General features: G+C 41.0%; 1 protein-coding gene across 8 annotated transcripts in view; it reads left to right on the forward strand.

Moving 5' to 3' along the window:
- Window positions 1-26,381, forward strand: part of BCAS3 (BCAS3 microtubule associated cell migration factor) — a 1,369,778-nt gene that overhangs the window by 93,357 nt on the left and 1,250,040 nt on the right. For all 8 annotated transcript variants that reach the window (XM_089676635.1, XM_089676630.1, XM_089676633.1 and 5 more), the window contains exon 7: window positions 10,946-11,018. In XM_089676635.1, the coding sequence (XP_089532761.1) occupies window positions 10,946-11,018 (73 nt within the window). The remainder of the gene's footprint in view (window positions 1-10,945; window positions 11,019-26,381) is intronic.

The following is a 26,381-nucleotide window of genomic DNA, read 5'->3' on the forward strand; positions in this document are numbered from 1 at the left end:
TATTGCTTTACCATTGACAGAAATGCTTGTGCAACACACTGCCTGTGCACATGACTGCATAGGCAGTGTTTGGGTGGATTGATGTGCCTTACACTGCTTCCATGGTTTTGGTGTCCGCATGAACATCGCTCCTGATAAACCCAGCTCTGCAGAACCAGCAGGAATGTAGACACTCACTATGCATTTCACTGACCACCACTGTTTCCACATGCTGTACTTATCACTGCTGTACTGACACATTTCTCCACCAATCACCTCTGTGTGTTTTATCATCTACTAACACTTCACCACAGTGACTGCCACGGTGCCCGTGCACTTTTCCTCCGAATGCCACTTTGCTGAACACTTTTTTTTCAGACTATCACTCTTCCAATGCACTTCTTCTCAAATCACAACTGTACTGGTGCATTTCTTTATTTATCTCCACTGTGCCAACACAGTTTTCACTGACTTCCCCTGTAACAGCTCAACTGTCCACTGACCACAGCTGTAGTAATGTACTTCTACACTGACTATCACTGTTGCATATACTTCTCCCCTGACTGCCACTCCAACAGTGCTCTTCTTTATCACAACTGTACCAACATGTGTCAGTAATGACTGATGCACTTCACTGATCCCACTGTACCAGCATTCTACTCCACTGCCCACTGTTGAGCAGATGTACTTCTCCTGTGACTGCCTGCACACTTCAGCCCTGACTGCCCATGTATACATCTCCACTGAGGTTTTGGTTATGATCTCAGTTTGAATTGTCAAAGTTTTTGAGTGATTTACTTGAACATAGTAGTTGACAGATGCAGAACACACAGATATACTGTATGCACAATAATATACAGTCGTTCAGGACGCTCTTACCTATCACTAACAGCAACTCATTTAAAATGGTGCAGCTTTTCATGTTGATATGAATGCCGTTATTGCTTCTGCTTTGAAACTCAAGTATTGTTTCCGTGTTGAAACATAAGGCAAAAGCTTACTTGTGTGTTCAATACGCATGAATTGCTGTGTTAAGTGGTTTATATTCAGCCATTCCTTCACACACCCTAGGGAATAGCTGTGGGTTTTATAACAAACTTCTATTAATGCGGCTATCAAGACGATTTACAGGGAACCTCATTGCACTGATTGAGCTGTTGCATAATGCTGCATACTTTGTACCAGCATTCAAAACTTCCAAACAGTTCTACTGTGCCTGAAGTGCATTTACTGTTTAACTGTCTTGCAACATCATCAAAGCTGTCCAGCCCTCTTTGCATACTTTCAGTCAACAGTGTCATCCTTGCCCACCCAACAGATTGAAACACCCACCATTTTATTGACCAGGGCCTCTGCTTAAAAAAAATATATGATATTTGGGGGTTCTAAGTCATTTTCTATTTAAAAAATACAAATTTTTACTAGGAATCGGACGAAAATGGGGTTATCTGAATTTTGTCGATATAAAAAAAGTGCCAATAATGGTATGCTGTGTTCCATAGACTTCAGTGCAAATACGCTCCCTAGTGACTTGAATGCAAAGTCGTGTCCCATAGACTTTAATGCAAAGTCGCTTCCCATAGACTTTAATGCAAAGTCGCATCCCATAGACTTTAACCCCCCTGGCAGTATTCCCGAGTGTAGCTCGGGGTTAAGTTTCAATACGGGGACGGAACCGGCGAGAGATTCAAAAATGTCAAAATTTTACATACACATAATACACTAAAATCTGATAGTATTACATGACTGTATCAAACCATTTCACATACATTTTGTCCCTAGTGCTTTGTCCTGTGCCCTGCCTGCATTTTTACTGTTCTTTCTGCCTGGAAACTGAGAAATGTCCATGGTGTCCAAACAGTGTCCCTTTAGGTCAAAAGCGGTTTTAGACCAGCTAGAGAACAGCGATAGTAAATCAGAACCACTTGCAGAATTGAGTGATAATGATTCATGGGGAAATCCGTCATCAGACACTGAAAACGATTCTGAGACTTTGCTCAGTGATGTGCGAACTTGGCGCTCTTTTTCAAATTTCAGTGTTTTTGATTTGATTACATTATTGCATAAAATGTATTAATATTATATTGTTATTTTTGATGATTATTTATTATATTATAATTTATGATTTCGTGTTTCAAATTTCGGGATGTTTACTAGACTCTTCTTTGGACAGATTTCAGTGAGTTATTCCTAAGAATGACAGGCCTACAATAAAAAAAACATATTTCCATTGAAAACAATGTACCGCTTTGAGCACAGAAATACTGACATAATCATACCACTAGGGAGGTTAATGCAAAGTCGTGTCCCATAGACTTTAATGCAAAGTCGCCCCCTAGTGACTTCAATGCAAAAGTATCCCCTAGTGACTTCAGTGCAAAATAGTGTCCTATAGACTTGCATGCAAAACCGTCTCCTAGTGACTTCAATGCAAAATTGCATCCCATAGACTTCAATGCAAAAACACCCCCTGTGTGACTTCAATGCAAAGTTGCGTCTCATAGGCTTAAATTCAAAATCGCGTCCCATTGACTTCAATGCAAAAACGCCCCCTAATGACTTCAATGTAATGTTTCGGCACTGGAATTTTCATTTCCGTGCACCACTAAGTTTTACATGTAGTAGAGGAATGTCAGAATTGGCTGGGGTTGAAGTGTATAAGGTGCAGTTTACAGCATCACCATTGAAATTAATGGAAGCGGTTGACAAGCGTCGATGCCTCATGAAAGCATCATGCTGCTTAATCTTTAACATGACCGAACACAACGCTACCACTCCCATGTGAACAGTACTGTGTGGTGCCATTGTAATGTTCATGCCAGGCATTGACGGGCGGTTAGGAGGCTTTAGAAATGCTGACTAATGCTGCATAAACACATAGTGGTTGATTTACTAAACCTGCAGAGTGCAAAATCTGGTGCAGCTGTGCATGGTAGCCAATCAGCTTCTAACTTCAGCTTAGTCAACTAATGCAGGCCATAGACGGATCGAAAATCGGCCGATTTTTCGGCCGAAAAAAAAAACCGGTCGATTTTCGCACTGTTAGTGGGTTAATTGGTCGGCCATTTTTCGGGGTTTGGGCACATTTTTTTTAATCGGTAAAGTTGGCAATGATGGGCAAATCGGCCGATCGTTTTACTGATAAAAAATCTACGCATGAGCCGTGACCTGCAAGAAGAAGAAAAGAAGAATAAGAAGAAGAAAAAGAAGAATTCCAGTCTGCTATTATATTTTATATGAAAGGTATTGCATTTGCAACAATGTATCTAATTGTATCCGAATACATTGTTGCAACCGCAATACTTTTTTGTGTCAAATATAATAGCGGTGCTCTCTGCAAGGGACAGAAGTAATTAAATGCCAGCCGTAGACGGGGCAAAATTGGCCGATTTTTTTTTTACCATTGGTGGTAACATCGGCCTATTGAACGACCGATTTTTGTTTTTTTAAAACAGCCGGTTTTCAACGCGTCTATGGCCTGCATAAGCTTTGACAAAAAATCTGGAAGTTGGTTTCTATGTACAGCTGCACCAGAGTATCACACTCCACTTTTAGTAAATCAAGCCCATGGCATTGACACATGTGAACGAGCCCTAAAGACAGTACATTGTCATGGTTTAAAGTGGATGTAAACTCTAACAATACATTTCTCTTCATTGCTTCCTTTTGGTCTATTAATTATATCATTGAAGGTGTTTTATTATATCTGCTCAACAAGTACAACAAAAGAATAGTTGTTCATCCAGCCAGAAATCTTGTGATCTAATAACTACCTGTGCTCTTTGCCTTTGGACAGTTAGCATTGTTCCTTGCTATCTCTAAAACTACAATACACCCCCCTATGTTATGGAGAAGAGAAAAAGGTGTTATGTAGTTCAACTGCAGTATTCTATAGTCCTAGCACTCTCCCTTTTCTAGGGTGACCACACTGCACAGTACAGTTATCACCCTAGGACAGGAAGTATGTTAATGTCATGATTAAAGGTTAAACAAAGGAAAAAACGTGTGGGAAAAAAAAGAAAATTAATGCAGCCCCCGCATTTTAGGACTAGTAAGCTGCAATAATATAAGTTTTTTGTTCTTGGGTTTAGATACACTTTAGGGTATGTTATATACATATTTGATGAGTCCTATTTAGGTGTCCAAATGGTATTGTACCATTTCTTCTATGTATGTTATGTTAATCTCCATTGTCCATATAAATGATGAAAGTAAAAAGAATTTGAGAAAAATTGCTGGCTGTAAATATGCATGATTCCCATCCTTAGTTTTACGAGTGTGCTGTGTTGTAGTGCTTTGTGCAAACACGCAGCATGCATAGGAAAAATGCTGTAAAACCTTGTGGATCATTTGAGTTAGAAGGTTAGAGATTCAGAGGGCACAGCCATTGTTTGCTGATCAGGAAATGCAAAAAGGAGAAGAGTTCTTGTGTATGAACAGTAAATGGTCTCAGAACCAGGTTGTGTCAGTGACTACATCGCCATAAGAGCAGTAAGCATCAACTTGCAAATAAAATGACATTGGAGGCAGTCAGACTGAGGCAGGTTATCTTCACTGTGATTAAAGTACTCCAAGTTGATTAAATGAAATTCTGCCCGGTGACTCTGAATTATTATGCACATTTTTTCAGATAGGTGAACCAGTGTCACCATTTTATTAAGTGAAAGGCTAGATAAGGGCAGGTGGTGCGTTTTTCATTACTTTAATTGTGTGATTTGTCTGGATTTTCAGCTTTTGATAAATGCTGTAGTGTTATATGACAGAATTAAAAGGATTTGGGAGTTTAAGAAAAGGACTTTGCAACAGGATTTCAACTCTTTGTATATTTGATGGATTTGGCTGGATTTTTGTTTTTGTTTTCAATCAGTAAGCTACATTAAACACAGAGTGTTGAGCAGGTGTGCATATCGCCAGCATATTCCACCGGCACAGACGCAAATACAATTCCACATATCAAAAAAATTAATCCATCACAACCTATGGATTATACTTTCACCCACACACGCAATTGCAGTGGATACTGATTCCATTAGGCAGAGCACATGCTTGCTGCACAATCAGTGAGACAACAATTAACCTGATTCTTCTGGATTGTCCTTTCACTGATGAAATGTCTCCCAGGTATTGTGTGCGCACGCTCTCTCTCTCATATATATATATATATATATATATATATATATACAGTGAGGAACAGAAGTGTTTGAACCCCCTGCGATTTTGCAAGTTCTCCCACTTAGAAATCATGGAGGGGTCTGAAATTCACATTGTAGGTGCATTCCCACTTTGAGAGACAGAATTAAAAAAAAAATTCAGGAAATCACATTGTATGATTTTTAAAGAATGTATTTGTCTTGCACTGCTGAACATAAGTATTTGAACACCTGAGAAAATCAGTGTTAATATTTGGTACAGAAGCCTTTGTTTGCAATTACAGAGGTCAAACGTTTCCTGTAGTTCTTGACCAGGTTGGCACACACTGCAACAGGTATTTTGGCCCACTCCTCCACACAGATCTCTTCTAGAACTGTCAGGTTTCGGGGCTGGCGCTGAGCAACACGGAGTTTCAGCTCCCTCCAAAGATGTTCTATTGGATTTAGGTCTGGAGACTAGCTAGGCCACTCCAGAACCTTGATATGCTTCTTATGGAGCCACTCCTTGGTTATCCTGGCTGTGTGCTTCGGGTCGTTGTCATGTTGGAAGACCCAGCCACAACCCATCTTCAATGCTCTGACTGAGGGAAGGAGGTTGTTGCTCAAAATCTCACAATAAATGGCCCCATTCATCCTCTCCTTAATACAGTGCAGTCGTCCTGTCCCCTTTGCAGAAAAGCACCCCCAAAGCATGATGTTACCACCCCCATGCTTCACAGCAGGGGTGGTGTTCTTGGAATGCAACTCATCCTTCTTTTTCCTCCAAACACGAGTGAAGTTTAGACCAAAAAGTTCTACTTTGGTCTCATCTGACCACATGACTTTTTCCCATGCCTCCTCTGGATCATCCAGATGGTCATTGGCAAACTTCAGACGGGCCTGGACATGTGATGACTTGAGCAGGGGAACCTTCCGTGCAATGTATGATTTGAAATCATGACGGCGTAGTGTTCTACAGACAGTGACCTTTGAAACTGTGGTCCCAGCTCTCTTCATGTCATTGACCAGCTCCTCCCTTGTAGTTCTGGGCTGATTCCTCACCTTTCTTATCATCAGTGATACCCCATGAGGTGAGATCTTGCATGGAGCCCCAGTCCGAGGGAGACTGACAGTCGTCTTTAGCCTCTTCCGTTTTCTAACAATTGCTCCAACAGTTGATCTATTTTCACCAAGCTGCTTGGCAATTGCACCGTAGCCCTTTCCAGCCTTGTGCAATGCAGAGCCATACAGAGCAATGTGCAGGAGCTGACAGTGGACAGATCTGTATTGTTTACATACAGATCTCTCCCCCCTCAGTGATACTCGGTGATCGCCGAGTGCCGGTGGGGAATCACCGTCCAGAAACCGGTAATGGAAAGCTGAGGCCGCCAATGGTGGCGCTGGTATGGCGCGTGCACCACACCTAACAGGAGATGCAAAACCAAGTGTATATATACATGATTTTGCACAACCCTGTCACCCTGTAGCAGCATTTTTGCTATAGGGCGGTGGGAAAGCGGTTAAAGTGATTGTAAAGCCTCATTTTTTTTAATTAAAATAATAAACATGTTGTACTTACCTGCTCTGTGCAATGATATTGTGCAGAGTATCCCTGAACCTCCTCTTCTGGGGTCTCCTGCCAGCGCTCTTTGCTCCTCCTCTGCTGCGAGTGCCACCATAGCAAGCCACTTGCCATAGGGGCACTCGTGCGGGCACGCTCCTGAGTAGGGCTGTATGCTTCCATTGACACACACAGTGAGGCTCGGCTCCACCCCCCACTCCCTCCTCACAGGATTTGACTGACAGCAGCAGGAGCCAGTGGCTCCCAATGCTCTCAGTAATACCTGTTAATGTAGAAAGAAAGCAAAGCGGGACTTCTGCCGGGGACAGCGCTGGATTGAGAGTGGTGTCAGGAAAGTGTTTTGGGGGTTGGGGGAAGCACAGACATTGGAAGTTTTTTTTTCTTACTGCAGAGAATGCAGTAAGGTAAAACACCTTTTGTCTTTAGAATCACTTCAAATATGAAGATGATTCAGTTAAAGAAGGTGCACAAAAAATATCTAAATCCACTGCAACTTTTGGTGGATTTTTGTCATGTAGTTTAGGAATACCCAAAGGTACGTCAATTTTTTAAAAAGCCCTGGTATTTTTTGGTGACCTTGGGGTAAATCACCTGTATTTGATGTCACAAATTTATCTTTTCAGCATTCTGAATAGTAATTTCAACAATTTGTGATAGAACCTTTTTGAGGAAGATTAGGAAATGTGTGCCGATTCATTACTGCTAAGTCACACAACATGTCTAAATTAATCTTGAGGGGAGACAGAATGTAAGCTTATCATGGAACAGTATGGAAAAGAGCGGGTATAAAAGATAAAGCAGGGATCCGTCGTGGACCATGAGGAGGTAGAATGTCAGGTGACAAACGACAACTGTTTTTTGACCAGGTGGACACAACAGAGAAAGGAGGTAGCTGACCATGGAAGGAGGTGGAAGGAAGAGACAGCTGACCAATGACACATTAGAATAGGAACAGATGGCACTTTAAGAGCTGACTGGGAAGGAAAAGAAGGCAGAACATGAGTTGATAGTACCAAGGAAGAGATAGGGAGAAGTACATGTTGTGGGGTGGTCTGTGAGAAAATGCAATGTGGAGAGGGTTGCTACCAGAGAGTAAGATGTAGACAATGGGTGGAGGGGGTCCCAGGGATTGCAATGTGGATGATGGAGGGTGGAAGCTGCCAGCATAATGGTGATTACGGCTACCAGAGAACATCTTGATATTAAAGGTAGGGGGAGGGGGGGGGTTCTGTTAGAGAACATATTGTGAAGAATGTTGGAGATGCTGGAGAATTGAGGGCATGGGGGTATGTGGGGAGGATGCATAGCAGCCAGAGAAGCTACTGCAGGCAGTGAAAAAAGAGATGCTTGTTCAGTCATCGGGGAGAGGTGCACGTGTTTTGTGAAGTGTACCGTAAAGTTCAGGGGTATAGCCACTGTGATAGCACTTTGGGATCACATGCAAAGCTGTTTCTCTTAAACATAACAGTCTTTATTTTCTTTAAGGCAAACAATAGGGGCTTAAAGTAGTACTATAGTAAAAAAAAAGTAAAAATGTATTTTTAATTAAAATAACAAACATGTTATACAGACCTGCTCTGTGCAATGGTATTGCACAGAGCGGCCCTGATCCTCCTCTTCTTGGGTCCCTTGCCATCTATCTTGGCTCCTGCTCTTCTTCGTGTGTCCCCATAGCAAGCCATTTGCTATGGAGGGACACAGTGTCTCCTGAGCTGTGTGTCTATTGAGCCGCACTCTGTAGACGTACACAACGGTACTTAGACCCACCCCCCACTTCCTTTCCTCCTCACTGCATTTGATTGACAGCAGCAGGAGCCAATGCTGTGTGAAGAGGAAGAAAGGAAGAGAGGGGAGAAGAGACACAGACGTGAACAGTGCTAAAACTATTCTCCTCTCTTCCCCTTCACACAGGGAAGGGGGAAGGCAGAGAAATATAAAACATGTTTTACATTATTACAAGGAATGCATTAGGGGGGAAAAAAACGTTTTTAGCTTTAGTATCACTTTAATGTCAGTAAAACCAAACAAAAGTCCACTTGTCTTCAGCACAAATGAAACATAAGTTCATGTAAGGGATTTACCCTAAATTAAGAAAGTCCAGATTCAGTTATTCGGCAGTTTCCAGTACGCATGTAGCACTCAGAAAAGCATCTCCTCTCCCAACCTTCCTCCTGCTCTACCCCAGCACTAGTAGCTTTATGTCTTATGTGCTGCTTCCTGGAGGCTGCTTAACCCTGCTGTGACCGGAGTCCCCGTAATCGTGAGGGGATTCTTTCCTACCCAAATATCTCTCTGAACCTCCAAAATTCCAGGTCCCAAATAAGATTTTATTAATGTGGAAAGAACTGTAGGTCAGTCTTCTTCTTTATGCTTGACTGCTCAGCAATCACTCAGCCTGCATGGGTAAGAACCCTTGAGTACACCAACCATTTCCCTTAAAGCGACCATAACCCCCAATATGGGTAAAACATAACACCCATCCAGGACCCATCCTCAGTGTCCTGTACAGTACATAACCAAAGGATCTATATACTAAAAAAAGAGGGGTGTCTTTACCACAGCATGATCACTATTGAGAGAACAATGTGTGTGCTGCAGTGAGCTTGGATCTGAGGAGACATGTTTTCCCCACAGAATTCATTCCTAGTGACAGAATCCTCCAGCATTAATAGGGCAAGCTAGCGCACATGGAAGTCATTGAAACTCACCTGTCCTGTGGCAAGCTGGCCAGGGCTGTGACTCATTATAAGTTGTGAGCAGCTTCTCCTGGCCGATCACTCAGCTCTGGGCTCGGCTCTATTTACTGAGCACTATGGACCTCTCAGAGAAAAAACTACTAGAATTCACAGTAAAAAGAGGATATTTCACTTCCTTTACTGGATTTTAATACCTGTAGGATGTTGTTCCTGGCTTTAAATACCATTTTTCTAAAAGTAATGCTTGATCACCCACTTCTGAAAACGTTAGTGAACCAGGTTGTTTCATTTGAAAGAATACTGTATATCAGAAGTTGCACCAAAACCTCTAAAGGACATGAGTTAGTTGAATGACACAAACACACTTCCAACAATGGGTGGATACAAATACCATGATTTTATTTTATTAAGAAGAAACAAAGAACATCTGTGGATTGACAGGAAATTTCAAGTGACAGAAATGTACCTGAACCATTTCTGGCACCACACACCTTCAGCTGCCTGCGAGTTCAGAAAAAAAAAGGGAGTATGGGTCTGAGACATGGTGCCAGCAGCAGTTCACGTAAGTGTATGCCACTTCAGGTTTTCTTTAGTTTCTGAAATATTTATGATTGGTTAACTAAAAGTGATGTAAACAAGTGGATTGCCTGGTTAATGCTTCGAATAGCTTGTATATTCTATGTTCCAGTATATTTTGTCCAGATAACTATGTTGTGCTATTGTGATTCATTTGGCTGTGACAGCTCTCAAGAATCAGTTTTATGCCAGCAAAAAACATGTGGGATTTAACTTAACCAATGATGGCAATTGTTTGTATTTTGCATTAAATGCAATCAATTTAAAAATTATTCAAAACAGTATCCCAGCTCCAGAGCATTGTATGCAAAAAAATATGTGTGCTATACAAGTAGTGGAGTATATACAAAAATGTACTTTATTAGCAAAAGTGTGAAATCTAGAACTGTGACGCTACCTCGCAAACTGGGAGATAAATCAAGGACCCAGGCACTTCAGTATGACGCTTCCTCTCCCTTCTTTACACCCCTCTAATTCCCACCAGCCTTCCACCTCTGTTTGTATCTTACCCCCTTTCTCATCCATTTCAACCCCCACTCTAGCACCCTACTTGGGTCTCCAGTGGGGACACCACTCCCATTAACCATAGGCTGTCCTTTTTGGGCCTCACAATCTTCAATCCTTTTAATCTTTGGAAACAAAGTGGACAGCACTGGTGCAATAGACTCCCTGTCTGATTGGCTAGGAAGTCAACCCAGGCGCAACCAATAAGGACTAGCCAAAACAAAAATGTCTTTAAGTTATGCACAGGAAGTTTGTAATTTTGCACCAGTCATATTCTGGGTATGGCTACCTGTGACCTTACACTTATACCTTTGCCTATGTCTTAAATAAAGAACTAAACAAAAATGTACTTTGTATTTTCTGCTGTATATATGCGCTATTGTCTATTTAACATATTTAAAAGGTTTGTGTTTTCCTTCTGCAAGATTGCACTGTTGGTTATTTTCTTTTTTGTTAACTTTTTTAATTTTGGTTTGCAGGTGCTCAAAAATGTGACATATTTTCAGAGAAAAGACCTCTTCTTGGAATGTGCAAAAGTATAGGATCATGCGGGTAAGATATCTTTCTGTTTTTACCATAAAACAGTCCTCTGGTAGATGTGCATATTGCCCTTTCTACAGATGATGTTTTTTTTATAAACAGCATAATCTGCCCTCAGTACAAGATATTTTCTTTATGCTGAACATTTTCCTCAATGATAGAGTAAACGTTAAGGCTCCATGCACACTGGCTTAAAAATCGCTGCTTCTACAGGAGTTTTGTGTTTTGCCTCAAGCAGCTCAGTGTTATCCTATATGTCCATGAACATTAGGACGATTAGAGGCATTTTTTAAGCTCGATGTTTAGAGGCAGGAAAAAAACCATTCTGGTTTGCATTTTAATTGGAGATTTCTGGCAGGAAAACCACTGAACTCTCCTAAACTGTGTACAAAAACTCTCTATAGCAGCGTTTTTTTCTGACAAGGGAACTGGCGGTTTGTTTGTTTTTTAAGCCCAGTGTACATGGAGCCTAAAAGCTTTGCATCACCAATGTATTGATTTTACTTCTGTCTACCACATGGCAGTCCCTCCAACAGGACCTACTCCAGTAAGAGCAGAGAGTGAACGGCTATACAGAATTGATACAATGTTACACAGAGGGAACTGCATTGTTTCAAACGTTTACTGGGCTAAAAACCCCTTCAGGCCTGGTTCACACTAGTGTGATTTCAGATACGACTTGAGTCACACAGAATCACATGACAGTAGAAATAACATTGTTTTCAGTGGTGCCACATCAATGCAGCACAGCACAGCAATGTTTTGGAAAGGGGTCCTGTACTACTTTTGTGCAATTTCAGTGCACTTTTGGCCCTATAGATTATGCAAAGCAAATCCAAGAAGTAACCAAATCACACTAGATAATTTCAGTTAAAATCAGATAAAATTGCAGCTGCAATGGTGTGAATCTAGCGTTACAGATGGTCAACGGATCACCTAGGTCAGTGGTCGGCAAGCCGCGGCTCGCGAGCCACATGCGGCTCTTTACACATTGTAATGCGACTCTTCTGTGTGCCGGGCGCCCGCTCCCCTCCCTCCTCTCGGGCGGCCGCCCCAAAAGTCAGGACTCTGCAGCTAGCCCAGCAATGGGCAAACTACGGCCCGGCGGACCTTTTAATACCACGGAGCGTGGCAAACATTGGCTGTCAGGATGTAGGCGGGGCAGCGTGACAAACTCACAGTCCGCCCTGAAGACCGTAACGGCACGGGAACACGGCGAGAGGAACGCGCGGAGCAGGGGGTAAGTGAATTGACACAATATGGGGAATGAATTACTATAGGGGAGATGAATTACTATATGGGGGATGAATTACTATATGGGGGATGAATTACTATAGGGGGGAATGAATTACTATATGGGGGATGAATTACTATGGGGGATGAATTACTATATGGGGGATGAATTACTATATGGGGGATGAATTACTATGGGGGATGAATTACTATATGGGGGGATGAATTACTATATGGGAGATGAATTACTATATGGGGGATGAATTACTATGGGGGATGAATTACTATATGGGGGATGAATTACTATATGGGGGATGAATTACTATGGGGGATGAATTACTATATGGGGGATGAATTACTATATGGGGGATGAATTACTATGGGGGATGAATTACTATATGGGGGATGTATTTTCAGTTTTAAAAATGTGACTCTCAAAATAAATTTCAATCGTGGTTTTGGCAAGATTTGGCTCAGTTGAAAAAAAAGGTTGCCCACCACTGACCTAGGTAAACAACGGAGTTCTGTCTCTGCAACATTGTATCTATTCTGTATAGCCATTCACTCTCTGCATTAGCTGATTTATTACACTGCCAGTTGTGAGCACAGGAATCTCCATACAGTTTGTACGCAGTGCAGAGGTCTCCCTCATATAGCCTATAGCAGGGGTGGGCAAACATTTGAGCATAGTGTGCCGAAAAATGTTTTAGAAGAAATTGAGAGTGCGTGTTATATGAAAACATTTTTAACTTTACACACGCTAATCACAAAAAAAAAAATTCATACAGTAAATGCTGTAAACTATTCGAATAATAGTAAGAAAACATTGAGCTTTCCAGGATGGTAAATGGTAATTTACCCTTTTTTCAGAACACATGTTCTGTGAGGCAAGTATTGTAAGGTTGAAATTAATATGTCAGCCGAGGATGTCTGCGAAATATACAGTTGGAAATGAAGTGTGAAGTGATAATGGTCACCCTAATAAACTTCTCTAAGATCAAACCCAATTTCTTCACCTTTAGACCCTTAATCAGCCCTCATTCCTGCACCCTCAAACCAGTTCACGCATCGTCACACTTTAGATCACCCCATTTCCTACACCTTCACACCACAGATCGATCTCAATTTCTGCACCTTTACACCTCAGGTCAGTCCCAATATCTGCACCTTCACACCTCAGGTGACCCCAGTTCATACAACTTTGGACCTCAGTTCACCCCAATTCCTGCATTTTTACAACCCAGCTCAATCACAATTTCTGTTTCTTCAGGCCTCAGCTTAATCCCAATTCCAGACTTTTCACACCTCAGATCAAGCAAATACCTTCATTTTTATACCTGTGATCATCTTCAATTCCTGCACCCTTTACAGCTCATATCACCCCAAATCCTGCAGCTTTACACCTCAGATCAGCCCCAATCCCTGCATCTCCAGGCCTCAGATCAGCCCCAGGTTCTGCACCTTCACATCTTAGCTCACTCAATTCCTGCAACTTCACACCCCATTCTCCAGTGACAATTCCTGTGTCCTCAGGCATCAGATCAGCCCAAATTCCTATTCCTTGAGGCCTCAGATAAGCCCCAATTCATGAACCCCCAGAACTGTGTTCACAATTCCTACACCTTTATAACTTAGATCAGCTCCAATTCCTGCACCTTCACGCCTCATATCAGCACCAATTCCTGCACCTTCACACCTCAGATCACTCCCGATTCTGAACCTTCACACCTCAGTCTCAATTTTTGTACCTCCAGACCTCGGTACACCCCAATTCCTGCATTTCTACAAGCCAGATCAGCCCCAGTTCCTGTTCCTTCAAGCCTCAGATCAGTCCCAATTTCTACATTTTCCCACCTCAGATTACCCAAATACCCACACCTTTACACCTCTGATCATCTTCTATTCCTGCACCATTACAACTCATATCACCCCAATTACTGCACCCTCACACCTCAGCCCACCTTAATTCTTGCACTTTTACACCCTAGAGCAACCCCAATTTCTGCTCCTATCGGACTCAGATCAGCACCAATTCCTGCACCTTCTGGCATACATGGACCAAGCCATTTCCACATAGATGCTCCAGAAATGAACACCAGCCAATGCTCCAGTCAAGACAGCACCGCCTGTACCATGCAGTAGAATTGGAGATTTGAGCCCCAGTTCCTGCAGTTCCTAATTCATTATTCTAAGGTGGTAGTTTACAATACATGTTCAGAAATTGTAGTTACCAATAGAAGTTATAAAGTAGTAGTTACCAAGCCTTAGTAGTTCCTTCTATTTGGATGCCATGGTGCGAATGGCAGCGCCAGAAATCTGCTGATTCCTGCTGCTATTTTTGACACCTGTAAACTGCTATTTGCAGCCACCGAGTCTGCACAGTACACTTGTATGACAAATTTGCCAACAGCCATAGCTATTCATGACTGTTCACACAACCAGCAATTACCTGTGGTGATGTGATCGCTGCCGAATGCACACAAAGTGTGTGTTCAGCATCCATCACCGAGAATAATCACTGACTGTGTGAACAGTCACAAATTGCTGAAGCACCCAGTAACCTGTCATTCTAGTGTACTGTACAAGCTTGGCGTGTGCAGCTAACTGATCACTGGTGTCAAAAACAGCTGCAGGAATCAGCAGATTTCTGCTGCTGCCATTCACACAATGGAATCCAAAGCGTAGCCAATTAGTAGTCAGAAAAGTCTTTAAAACCTTCTCCCTCCGCATTAAATCCTTCTTTGCATTGAGTTACTCATAAAAGATTGCTGTGGAAAGGGTTAATAGCCATCTGAAGATAAACCTTTCTGGCTATATCCCCTCCAAGCTGAGCCAGGTGCATGGATGCTGAGGGAGAGAAATGTTCGAAAGGAAGGACAGGTACACTGGTGGTAAAAGTCTAGCCATGTGCTGGCTCAGGCTAAAAGAATGATGTACCACAGAGGAGGAAAAATACTGAAATTGACATTTCACACATATTACAAATATTGAGGGCATTATTCATGGATTTTTTGGTAATGCTCAGATATTCCCAAAATGTCCTCTTTATTTATTTATTTATTTTAATAAATAGACCCTTTGGTGTCATATAGTGCTGCTGTCAAATACTAAAGACAAGTTGCAGGACTTGTTAAAATCACTCCTATTTGAGATCGCTGTGCAGCAGTAAACCAACGTATAAGCAACAAGGAACCTGGCAGTTTTCAGACAGGCTTGTCATCTTTTTTTTCAGCTCACGTAGACCTAAAACCTACAGGGAGAACATAGCACTCCTAACTCATCTGGTACAGAGACTGACTGGAAATGCTAGTGCAAACCTGGTTGCTGCCTCAGACTGCCTCGTACTCTATGTGACAGCTGTCACATAAATGAATAATCTCAAGACTTACAGTGGATATAAAAAGTCTACACATCCCAGTTAAATGTCAGGTTTGTGTGATGTAAAACAATGAGACAAAGATAAATCATTTCAAAACTTTTTTCCACCTTTAATGTAACTTATAAACTGTACAACTGAGTTGAACAACAAACTGAAATCTTTTAGATGGATGGAAGTGAAAATAAAAAAACTAAAATAATATGGTTGCATAAGTGTGCACACCCTTAAACTAATACTTTCTTGAAGCACCTTTTGAGTTTATCACAGCACTCAGTCTTTTTGGGTATGAGTCTATCAGCATGGCACATCTTGACTTGGCAATAGTTGCCCACTCTTCCTTGTAAAAACACTCCAAATCTGCCAGATTGCGAGGGCATCTCCTGTGCACAGCCTTCTTCATATAACCCCACAGATTTACAATCAGATTCAGGTCTGGGCTCCGGCTGGGCCATTCCAAAACTTTAATCTTCTTCTGGTGAAGCCATTCCTTTGTTGATTTGGATGTATGGTTTGGGTCATTGTCATGCTAAAAGATGATGTTCCTTTATGTTCAGCTTTCTAGCAGAAGCCTGAAGGTTTTGTGCCAATATTGACTTGTGTTTTGAATTGCTCATAATTCCCTCTACCTTGACTAAGGCCCCAGTTACAGCTGAAGAAATACAGCCTCAAAGCATGATGCTGCCACCACCATGCTTCACTGTGGGTATGGTGTTCTTTTGGTGATTTGCAAAACATATGTTTTGGAATTATGGCCACAAAGTTCAACCTTGGTTTCATCAGACCATAACACATTTTCCCACATGCGTTTGGGAGATTTCAGCTGTGTTTTTGCAAAATTTACCCGGGCTTGGATGTTTTTCTTTGTAAGAAAAGGCTTCCATCTTGCCACTCTACCCCATAGCCCAGACATATGAAGAATATGGGAGATTGTTGTCACATGTGCCACACAACCAGTACTTGCCAGATATTCCTGCAGCTCCTTTAATGTTGCTGTAGGCCTCTTGACAGTCTACCAGACCAGTTTTCTTGTATGTTCATCAATTTTGGAGGGACGTCCAGTTCTTAGTAATGTCACTGTTGCACTATTTTTTCTCCACTTGATGATGACTGTCTTCATTGTGTTCCATGGTATAGCTAATGCCTTGGAAATTCTTTTGTATTTTTCTGCTGACTGATACCTTTTAACAATGAAATCCCTCTGATGCTTTGGAAGCTCTCTGCGGACCATGGCTTTTGCTGTAGGATGCAACTAAGAAAATGTCAGGAAAGACCTACTAGAACAGCTGTCTCCTATTTAACATGATTTTGAATGTGGTTGCTTAATTCTGAACACACCTGCTACATCCCCAGTTATAAGAGGGTGTGCACACTTATGCAACCACATTATTTTAGTATTTTATGTTTACCCCCCCCCAGTTTGTTTTTCAATTGAGTTGTACAGTTTATAGGTCACATTAAAGATGGAAAAAGTTCTAAAATGAATTATCTTTGTCTCATCTTTTTACATCACAGAATCCTGACAATTCAGTTATTCTAGCCACTAGATTGCATTTGCACATGTTTATACGCATGCATATGCATTTATACATGTTTACGTGTGCTAATGCAATGTTTAAGCATAAAAGCACGTATACACGTCTTCGGGATTATGAGCTTGGGGCATTTTTTTATGCCTATGGATTATGTGTGCAAATATGTGCTTAAACAACTACTGTTCACTTGTCTGATAAACCTTGGATAGTGAAAACCTGACATGGGTTCTAACACTTATGTACTTTATCGAAAATTTAAATAAAAGTTTTGGCTGGACATTTTCTCTCATGGTACTTTAACAGTTTGTGTATAGACCAATAGCACCCAGTGTTGTACTAAAGGTAGAACCTAGTACAAAGTGAAGAAGATTATGTAGCTAGTGAATAAGAATGCTTGGTGGTAAGATGAGTTTCTAAACCCTTGAAGTACTCCCTGCTGGGTAGTACCTTTATGTTTTTGCAGAAGATGCTTCACTGGGGTGAATGTATACCAATCAGAAAAAAATTATATGGTGAGATTTTAAATTCCATTGAACAGGCTTGCTGCATTCCATTGCTGATGCCAATAATGTGACAAGAGTTTACTTTTATGCTGAGGTATAGTATGTGTGGCATGGTAAAGAGCCCTGTAAACAATGGCAGTCCAGCAGAGAGCAATTGCACTTTCTGTTTCCTTTCATCAGCACTGGATGGTTTTTGAAATCATTTAGCTTTACACCCTAAATAAGCATGCTCTATCTTCCTCTTTGCTTTCCTTTTCAGAGTTTCACTCAACCCTCTCTATGGTCCTTTTCAGGTGTGCCACCTGTTATTGTTTCTTGCTTGCATATAGCTAGTATGTGGGCAAGTAGGAACCAGCAATGACAGGGAAGTCATTGTTGTGGTATGACAGTATGCATGCTTTATGCATGGTATAGGCAGGCAGCACTGATGAGATGTCAGTTCTTTCTGTTTAGGTCTTTAGGATTACTTAAAGCGGAGTTCCATCCAAAAGGGGAAGCTCCACTGTAAAGATTGGTCCCCCGCTCCCCATTAAGGATTGGCACCTTTAGGGAGTGGGGTGGGAGAGGGTACCCAAAATTGGCAGGTACCCGCTCCCACTTCTGCTGCGATTGCCTAGGCAATTAGAAGCGGAAGTTGTCCTCCTACCCTCCCTCCCTGTAGTCTTGTGGGACACATGACAGGTCCCAGAAGACAACGGGGCCATTCATGAAGCGCAGCACTACTCGCACATGCGCAGTGGGCACCCTGCAGTGAAGCCGCAAGCTGTCACAGCCAGGTGCCCACACTGAAGATGCAGGCGCCTGAAATACAGGACAGCCGGTAAAACGGGCTGCGGCAGGGTCAGCGCAGGGATCGTGGGACAGGTGAGTGGCTGGTTTTTAAAAGTCAGCAGCTACAGTTTTTGTAGCTGCTGACTTTTATTTTTTTACAGAGTGAGTGGAACTCTGCTTTAAGGCACTGAGGAGACCGGTCATGTGATACAAAAGCAGCCAGCTGGGGTAACCAGACCTGTCAGCAAGAAATAGCACTTAAGAGCAGCTATGAAGGAAGATATAATGGGATTGATTTACTAAAACAGGAGAGTGTAAAATCTGGTGCAGCTCTACTAAAAAAAATACAATGAGCTTCCAGTTTTTTTATGTCAAAATTTAATTGAATAAGCTGAAGTTAGAAGCTGATTGGCTACCATGGACAGCTGCACTAAATTTTCCACTCTCCAGTTTTAGTAAGTTAACCCCATATTGAGATATTGTGAATATGGCACTGAGATTTATGAAAAGGTGGCTGACTCTGATAGTGTGAGCTTGATGCTACTAAGCTGCATAATTTTGTACATTACAAAAAAAAACCATCCCAACCATCCCCACCTATAACCAGCCTTAGCAGCAAGGTGAACATGGATGGGCAATGCACATTGCAAAACAAACAAAAGATTTCCCAGCAACACTTACCAACCAGCTTGCAAAAAAAACAATTTGACCTTGTCTAACAGTATGCGTTAAAAACAAAGTGTTTTGTATACACACATTTGCAAATACATGCATAAGCCTCAGTCCCGCGTCAAGGGTCCTCTATATACTGTGGATCTAATCTTTTGTTTGATAATTTTGTACATGCCCCAAGTTCTTTAAGATCTTTAACATTTCTATTAAGTTTCCTTTTCTGCCTGTGGCCCCACTGGGGGAATTTTGTCTTTGTTTTCTGTCCATGGAAACTAGGGAAAAAAAAAGAGATGTGGTTGTCACCGAGACAGAAAGACACAGGCAGCAATAAAAAGAAAGGCAGAACTTTTAACCTGTCCACACATTAAAAAGTTTTTGTAACTGAGAAATTTTTCATTACTAACTTTTTACCACTCCGTTTTAACCGCTTTTCCACTGCCCTATAGTAGAAATACTGCTACAGGGTGGCAGGGGTGTGCAAAAGCACGTGTATATATATATATATATATATATATATATATATATATATATATATATACGTGATTGTGCATTTCTGGGTAGGGGGGTGCGCAAGCGCCCTACCCGCGCCGCTATTCACGGCCTCGGCTGTCAAACACCGGGTCCCGGCCAGTGATTACTCGCTGGCACCGAGTGATCGCCGAGTATTACCGACAGGGGAGAGAACTGTATGTAAACAATACAGTTTTCTTCCCTGCCAGCTCCTGCACACTGCTTTGTATGGCTCTGCATAGCAGAGACATACAAAGCAGTATGCTTACAGTGGAAAGCACAGACACAGCCTTATAGTAAAACAGCACACAGTTAACCCTTTGATTGTCCCAGATGTTAACCCCTTACAGCCCAGTGCCATCAGTACACTGTCAGTGCTTTTTATTAGCTCTAATCACTGTATTGGTGTCACTGGGGATGTCAGTGACACTGGGGATGTCAGTGACACCAAGTCAGTTCCCCCCAGTGTCATAATGCCCGTCGCAGTCCCGCTATAAGTTGCTGATCAACGCCATTACTAGTAAAAAAAAATTTTTTTTAAATTCCAATATATATATACCACCATTTGTAAACGCTACAACTGTCACGTAAACCAATTAATTTTCACATACTGGGATTTTTTTAGCAAAGACATTTTGGTGTAAATTTATGACGAAATTTGATTTTTACATTTTTTTTTACTTTTTTGACTTGTTTAATAGCAAAAAGTAAAAAATATTGTTTTTTTTCTCAAAATTGTCAGTCTTTTTTTATAGCACAAAAAATAAAAAACGCACAGGTGATCAAATACCACCAAAAGATAGCTCTATTCATGGGAAAAAAAAGGACGTAAATTTCATTTTGGTGCAAGACCTTGCAATTTTCAGTTAAAGTAACACAGCGCCGTATCGCAAAAAATGGCCTGGTCAGGAAGGGGGGTAAATCCTCTGGAGGGCAAGCGGTTAAACAAAATCAAATATTTTTGACTGTAAAACTGCTTACAAATTTTAGACATCCTCCACACATACATGCACTACTCAGCCTCTGAACAATCTTGGTGAGGGAAGATTTTTATACAAACATGAAGGTTCGGTGTATGGAGAAGAGTGTTGTGAGTGCCAGCCTATCTCAAGGAAACTATTGAGATCAAAAATGAAAATGTATTCTGTTTGATCAAGTGTCCCTTGATTAGGCTCAGGTCAGCAGCGTTGGACAGGTTCATCGGTGTGTCTACAAACATATGAATGTTCCTTCACCCAATCTTCCACAGCTTGATTGTGAAACATTCTCTAATTTTTAGTAGACACCTTTCGGTTGCAGTCATTTTTTATGGAATTTGGTAAAACAGACATGGCAAGCATATCGAAGCTGAGAAACTGGAATTAGCTATGAATTTAAGGTTGAGTATAAGAATATATCAAAGGTTTCTGTCTTTGAAACAAACATTTGGAAGGTTCCAAGGCACGGTCTTTAGGAATCTTTACAGTATTGTTCTTTGAACTGGTAACTTTTTAAAGTTACAAAATCAACTACATTCTTTTTTTTCTTGTTTCATGGTAAAAAGATGCACACAAGAGGCACAATTGTAAATGAAATGACAGCCTTTGATATGACTGTGTGGTGTAAATGTCTAGTAACATTGTGAGTGTTATTGAAGTACATTAATGTGTTACAGATATGTATGAAATAAGGTAAACTTTACATTTTGCCTAGTGAATGCTTGTCAGAATGTATATAATCCCAGGAGCAAATCTGATTAGATTAGAAGCACTGTTTATTTCTAGGTTGCCAGTGAATGTTCCATTCTGGTTGTTTGCTTCTAGGATTTGTACCGAGTTTCTGCAACCAAGTAATCTGATGTATTTGTGTACATATGGCCTCAGTTTGTCCCGAATATTTAGATAAATGCGCTTCTCTATCATCTCTCTGTGCCCTTAACCTTTTCCTTGGTTGTTATTTTATTTATGCTTCATGTTATGGAAATAGTAAAACAAATTAGGACTTGAAAAACAATGAGACGTGAAGAGAAAATGATTCATCGACTTGCTATTGAAATGTTATTGTGAAAAGTTTACTTTACTGGCTTAGGGTTCGTGATATTTTAGAGAAACTATGTCAAAACATTTTGCCGTTCTTTTCTTTTTAATTTAATGTGAAATAACTGATACTATAATCTGTGTTCACAAAGTCGGCAATACAACATTTTCTGAATATCTGTAGAGATCCTGTTATTCAGAATGACAGGACTTCATGCAAAATGTGTAAAAGATTAATCCTTTTAAAAACTTCTGTGAAGGTGTATTATATTAAATCCATACTAAGTGTTAGGTGCCTCAGATGTACAGGATTAGGTGTTTTTTACCCTTTTTTTTAATCATACAGGACATAGGCTGAGTGTTAAAAGACCTTGGGCTATAGGCTTGTACTTTCAGGTGATTGGGCAATGGCAAAGTTTTTGAGTATACACCCCTTGGGCACCTCCCTTATAACCCACCCCACTCTGTGAGTTTTCAGTTTTTTTCCTAGTGCCTAAGGTCTAAGCTGATGGACCTCTTACCCCTTACGGAGAAATTAGCTTAACTACTTATTTTATTTTCGGATTTGTCAAACAGCTCTTCACTATCTTCTAATAACACAATAGAAGCAGTGCATCTGGATCAATGCAACCTTGGTAAAACCTTCGGAGCCATACCTGGACCCCAAGTCATGGGGACAGCCTTTAATGTTTCTTCAGGCAGTGGATCCTGCATGGCTACTCAGTTAGCCAGAGGTCCAAGACCATGGTTTAGTTCAAAGATGCTCACTTTTACTTCACCATAGTAGAAATTAGGATTCTCATTGTGCCTGGAAGAGAATAAGTTTAACCTTTGCATGCAGAAAGGGTTCTTTAATGTAAGAGCTGTAATACGGCTGAATTTCCTTTCACTGGCACAGGTTCTGTTTGGCTCAGCAGATTGCTTCAAATTAGAGTTGTATGCATTTCTAAAAGTACAAAATAAAAAACGCAATATATTTTTACAAGTATTATATAGTAATACACAGGGCTTGACAAATTTGTTTTGACTCTAGGAGCCAGTTAAAAAAAGTTGGGAGCCAGGTGGGGGGGGGGGGGGGGAAGCTGGACAGGAGGGGGAAGTGTCACAGAAGGGCGGCAGTAGGACAGGTGGGGGGCAGTGTCATGGGAGGGGGGCAGCAGGTAAGGAATGGGAAGTTTCATGGGAGGGGGGTAATGGGGCAGGAGGGGGACACTGTCACACACACCTTGGGAAGTACTAGTCCTCCCAGCTCTCACCTGTCAATCAGCGGCTCCTTCAGATGGTGTCAGTGGAAAGCATCTGGTGCCAGGAGGGGGAGCTGGTTGTTGGGGGGGCGCAGGGGCAGCAACATGCTGGAGGTGGGACTGTCTGCTGTTCTGCATTTGGTTTGCACACGGTGCTCTTCTGGGGGGGGAGGGACGCATGTGTTGGTGGCGTGCCTCCACTCCGTGGGTTGTTCATGTGGTGAGAGGGGTGGGTCTGCGGTGTCCTCTGCAGGGGGGCAGCTTTCATGGGGCTGTGCAGGGAGTTCAGGGGGATTCTTTGCCCAGGAGAGGTGTGCATTTGGGGGGTGCTCTGCCTGGATTCTGGGAGTCCCAGAAAAGTGGGGCAGGAGAATGAGGCTGTCCGAGGATGCGGGTGGGGACTGGCAGGGGTCCAGGCACCAGGATGCAGTTTCTGGTCGCCATGGCAAACTGGTGCCTTGGATTTGTCAAGCCCTGGCAATACAAGTTGAACCAAGGGTTATCTGATTGCCTAAAGGGGTCAGGAAGGATTTATTTCCTTTTTTTTGGGCTAAATTGGATTAAGTATTATGGATATTTTTCCTTCTCCTTGATCAACTAGGATTTATCATTCTGAGGATAAAAGGTTTTTTTTAATCCACTTTTGCAGTAGCGTTTTGCAACACAGTCTATTGCATTTTATTGCAAAATACACCCAATATGTCTTTTTTCAACCAAGCTATCTAAATGATGATTGATGTCTTTTATAAAGTAAATTTTCAAATTTAATCTAACTGTTCCCCTCAACCTCCCCATGTTTTCCTAACCCCCATAATAGTTCTTAGATCAGGAGGTGTCCTGGACCAGTAGATGTTGCTCATTCTCCACCGAGCTGGTAAGCTATACAGCATAGCACATGCCCAACCTTTTCTCCATAGACACTAATGGAGGGGCTAATATGGAACATTGATAGAGTACAGAGAAAAAAGGTAGCAAAAACGAAACCAACTTTGTATATAAACTGTATAAAATTGTATATAGTGATATACTGTTAAAATATGGTTGTCATGTTTCTGCAAAAGCCCCTTAGGTTTAACTACTTCATCTCTCATAACTGTACACCGCCTATGAACCAGAGCATATTTTATATTTAATTAGGATTGATGAGGGTAAACTAAGATTTAAGAAGGGGTTAAGCAGAAATAAACTTTTTCAATTTTTTTTAATTGTCAGGTTGTTTTTTACTCACATTTTATGCCTATTGATACTCTTCAATATTAATTTGCAGATGAATGAAACGAAAGTAAGAATGCTACTCTGTGTCTTTGTCACATCTCACATTCAAACAGTGTTTATTAACATTGTGTCTGTTTTTTGACAGCAGTATCAATGCCTGTTGCTTGTCAATACTGAACAAAAAGCTGCTCCCCATTTTAAAAACCTCTTATGCAAGTTATCTTTTCAAGAATTATGTAGTGATTATTGTGTTGGCAAGTAATAATTTCAAAGGATCAATACCTCATCTGGAAGTTTTATAAAAGCATCTAATACATTGACAATTCACCTGTTCCTACAGCCTCTAACGCATTTCACTGCATCGGGAGCTTAGATGTAGAGTATTGTTTCTCCATCAGGAGGTGATTCAGGACTTAGGTCTGAATTGTCTGTGTTTGCTATCAAAAAATGGGAGACTTATTTTCTTTGGTGTGAGTCTTTGGGGTTCCTTACATGCTTTTTAGGTGGGCCATGATTTTTTTTTCTTCATTTGGAGGGCAGAGCAACTTGGACCTTAGTTTCATTAAGGCTCACTATTAATTTTTTATTTAACGTCTTCCAGCCAATCATTTGCTGGTTTGTTTCTCCTCTTGTTAGGCCTCAGCTCCAGTCATGGAATTTAACCACTTCAATACCGGGCACTTTTACCCCCTTCTTGCCCAGGCCAATTTTCAGCTTTCAGTGTTGTCACACCTTGAATGACAATTGCACAGTCATGCAACACTGTACCCATAAAAATTTTTTATCATTGTTTTCTCACAAATAGAGCTTTCTTTTGGTGGTATTTAATCACCAGTGAGTTTTATATTTGTGTGCTAAATAAACAAAAAGCCCCCAAAACTTTTGAAAAAAAAAGCATTTTTCTTCGTTTCTCTTATAAAATTTAGCAAATAAATAACATTTCTTCATACATTTAGGTCAAAATGTATTCTGCTACATTTCTTTGGTGACAATACCACAAATTAGTGTAAATTATTTAGTCTGTAGGAAAGTTATAGGGTCCACAAACCATGGTATATATATCTGACAATTGATCAATCCTGATGTACTGATGGCCCATCTCATTTCTTGAGGCCCGAAAATGCCAGGATAGTACAAATACCCCCCGCATTACCCATTTTTGGAACATAAACAGTCCAAGGTATTTAGTAAGAGGCATGGTGAGCTTTTTGGAGATTGTAATTTGTTGTTACAATTTTTTGGAAAATGTAGAAATTTAAAAAAAAAATCACAATTTTTAATTTTTTTTTTTTACATATGTCACCAGTACAATACAGCACAGAGTTAGTATATAATTGGTGTGGCAGTGATCAAGGACAATGACTGGTGACCGTATGTAAAAAAAAATAACAATTTTTTTTTCACTTATTTTTTTTTAATTACGTTATTATTTATATTTTTCTACTATTTTTTTTTCAACACCCTGTGACCAAAGCAATACAATGTTACCATAGTAACATTTAACTACTCTTGTCAAATGATCAGGATTTTTTTTTTTTGTTATACATTATGATTGCTAATTCCAATGTATTTAATTGATATTTGCAATCATTGTTACTGATTTAAACTGATTAATTCAGTCTTTTGTTGTGATTAGCTGTGATTGGCCAAAGCTCATCACATGATACAGATGGGCTGTGATTGGCCTTGTCTGTACCATGTGACTGCTTTCACCAATCACAGCTAACACAATTGTATACAATGGATGGTATGACAGGAAGCCATCCATTGTATACAATTTCATGTGATCTGCTGTGATTGGTCACAGCGGTCACATGACATTGGCAGGTGTAGTGATATGTCATCGGCTGTGTCTCAAGCACACAGGTGGTGACAGATCGTGCCCCACTTGACAGGACGTCATATGACACCCAGTCACAAGGAGAAATGTCCCGCCCAGCCATCAATCTGCTATAGACCAGGAGGGAAGGTGTTAAATCTAGTATTGGGACATGTCTTGACACTGCTGTCCCATAAAGTTTTTTTTCTTGCGATCAGCACTTTGACCAGGAGGGTTTTGGAGTCTGTTTTGTCCTGTAGAGAGACACATTTGATCTTATACAAATAAAAAGTTATTTTGAGACCAAGAACCTCCTTTTTTCACCTGAACTCCTTTCTGTTTTTTAATCTTTTTTCGCCTAAATGAAGATATTATATTGTCTTCCCTGTGTCCTACACTGGTTCACCCAAAATATACTTCTCTTCATTGCCTGCTTGTGGTAAGTACTATCAGTATTTACTGTACATTTCTGCCATTGCTTA

The sequence above is a fragment of the Staurois parvus genome, unplaced genomic scaffold, assembly GCF_062004578.1.
Source record: "Staurois parvus isolate SC_StPar_1 unplaced genomic scaffold, SC_StPar_1.0 ptg000172l, whole genome shotgun sequence".
NCBI lineage: Eukaryota > Metazoa > Chordata > Amphibia > Anura > Ranidae > Staurois > Staurois parvus.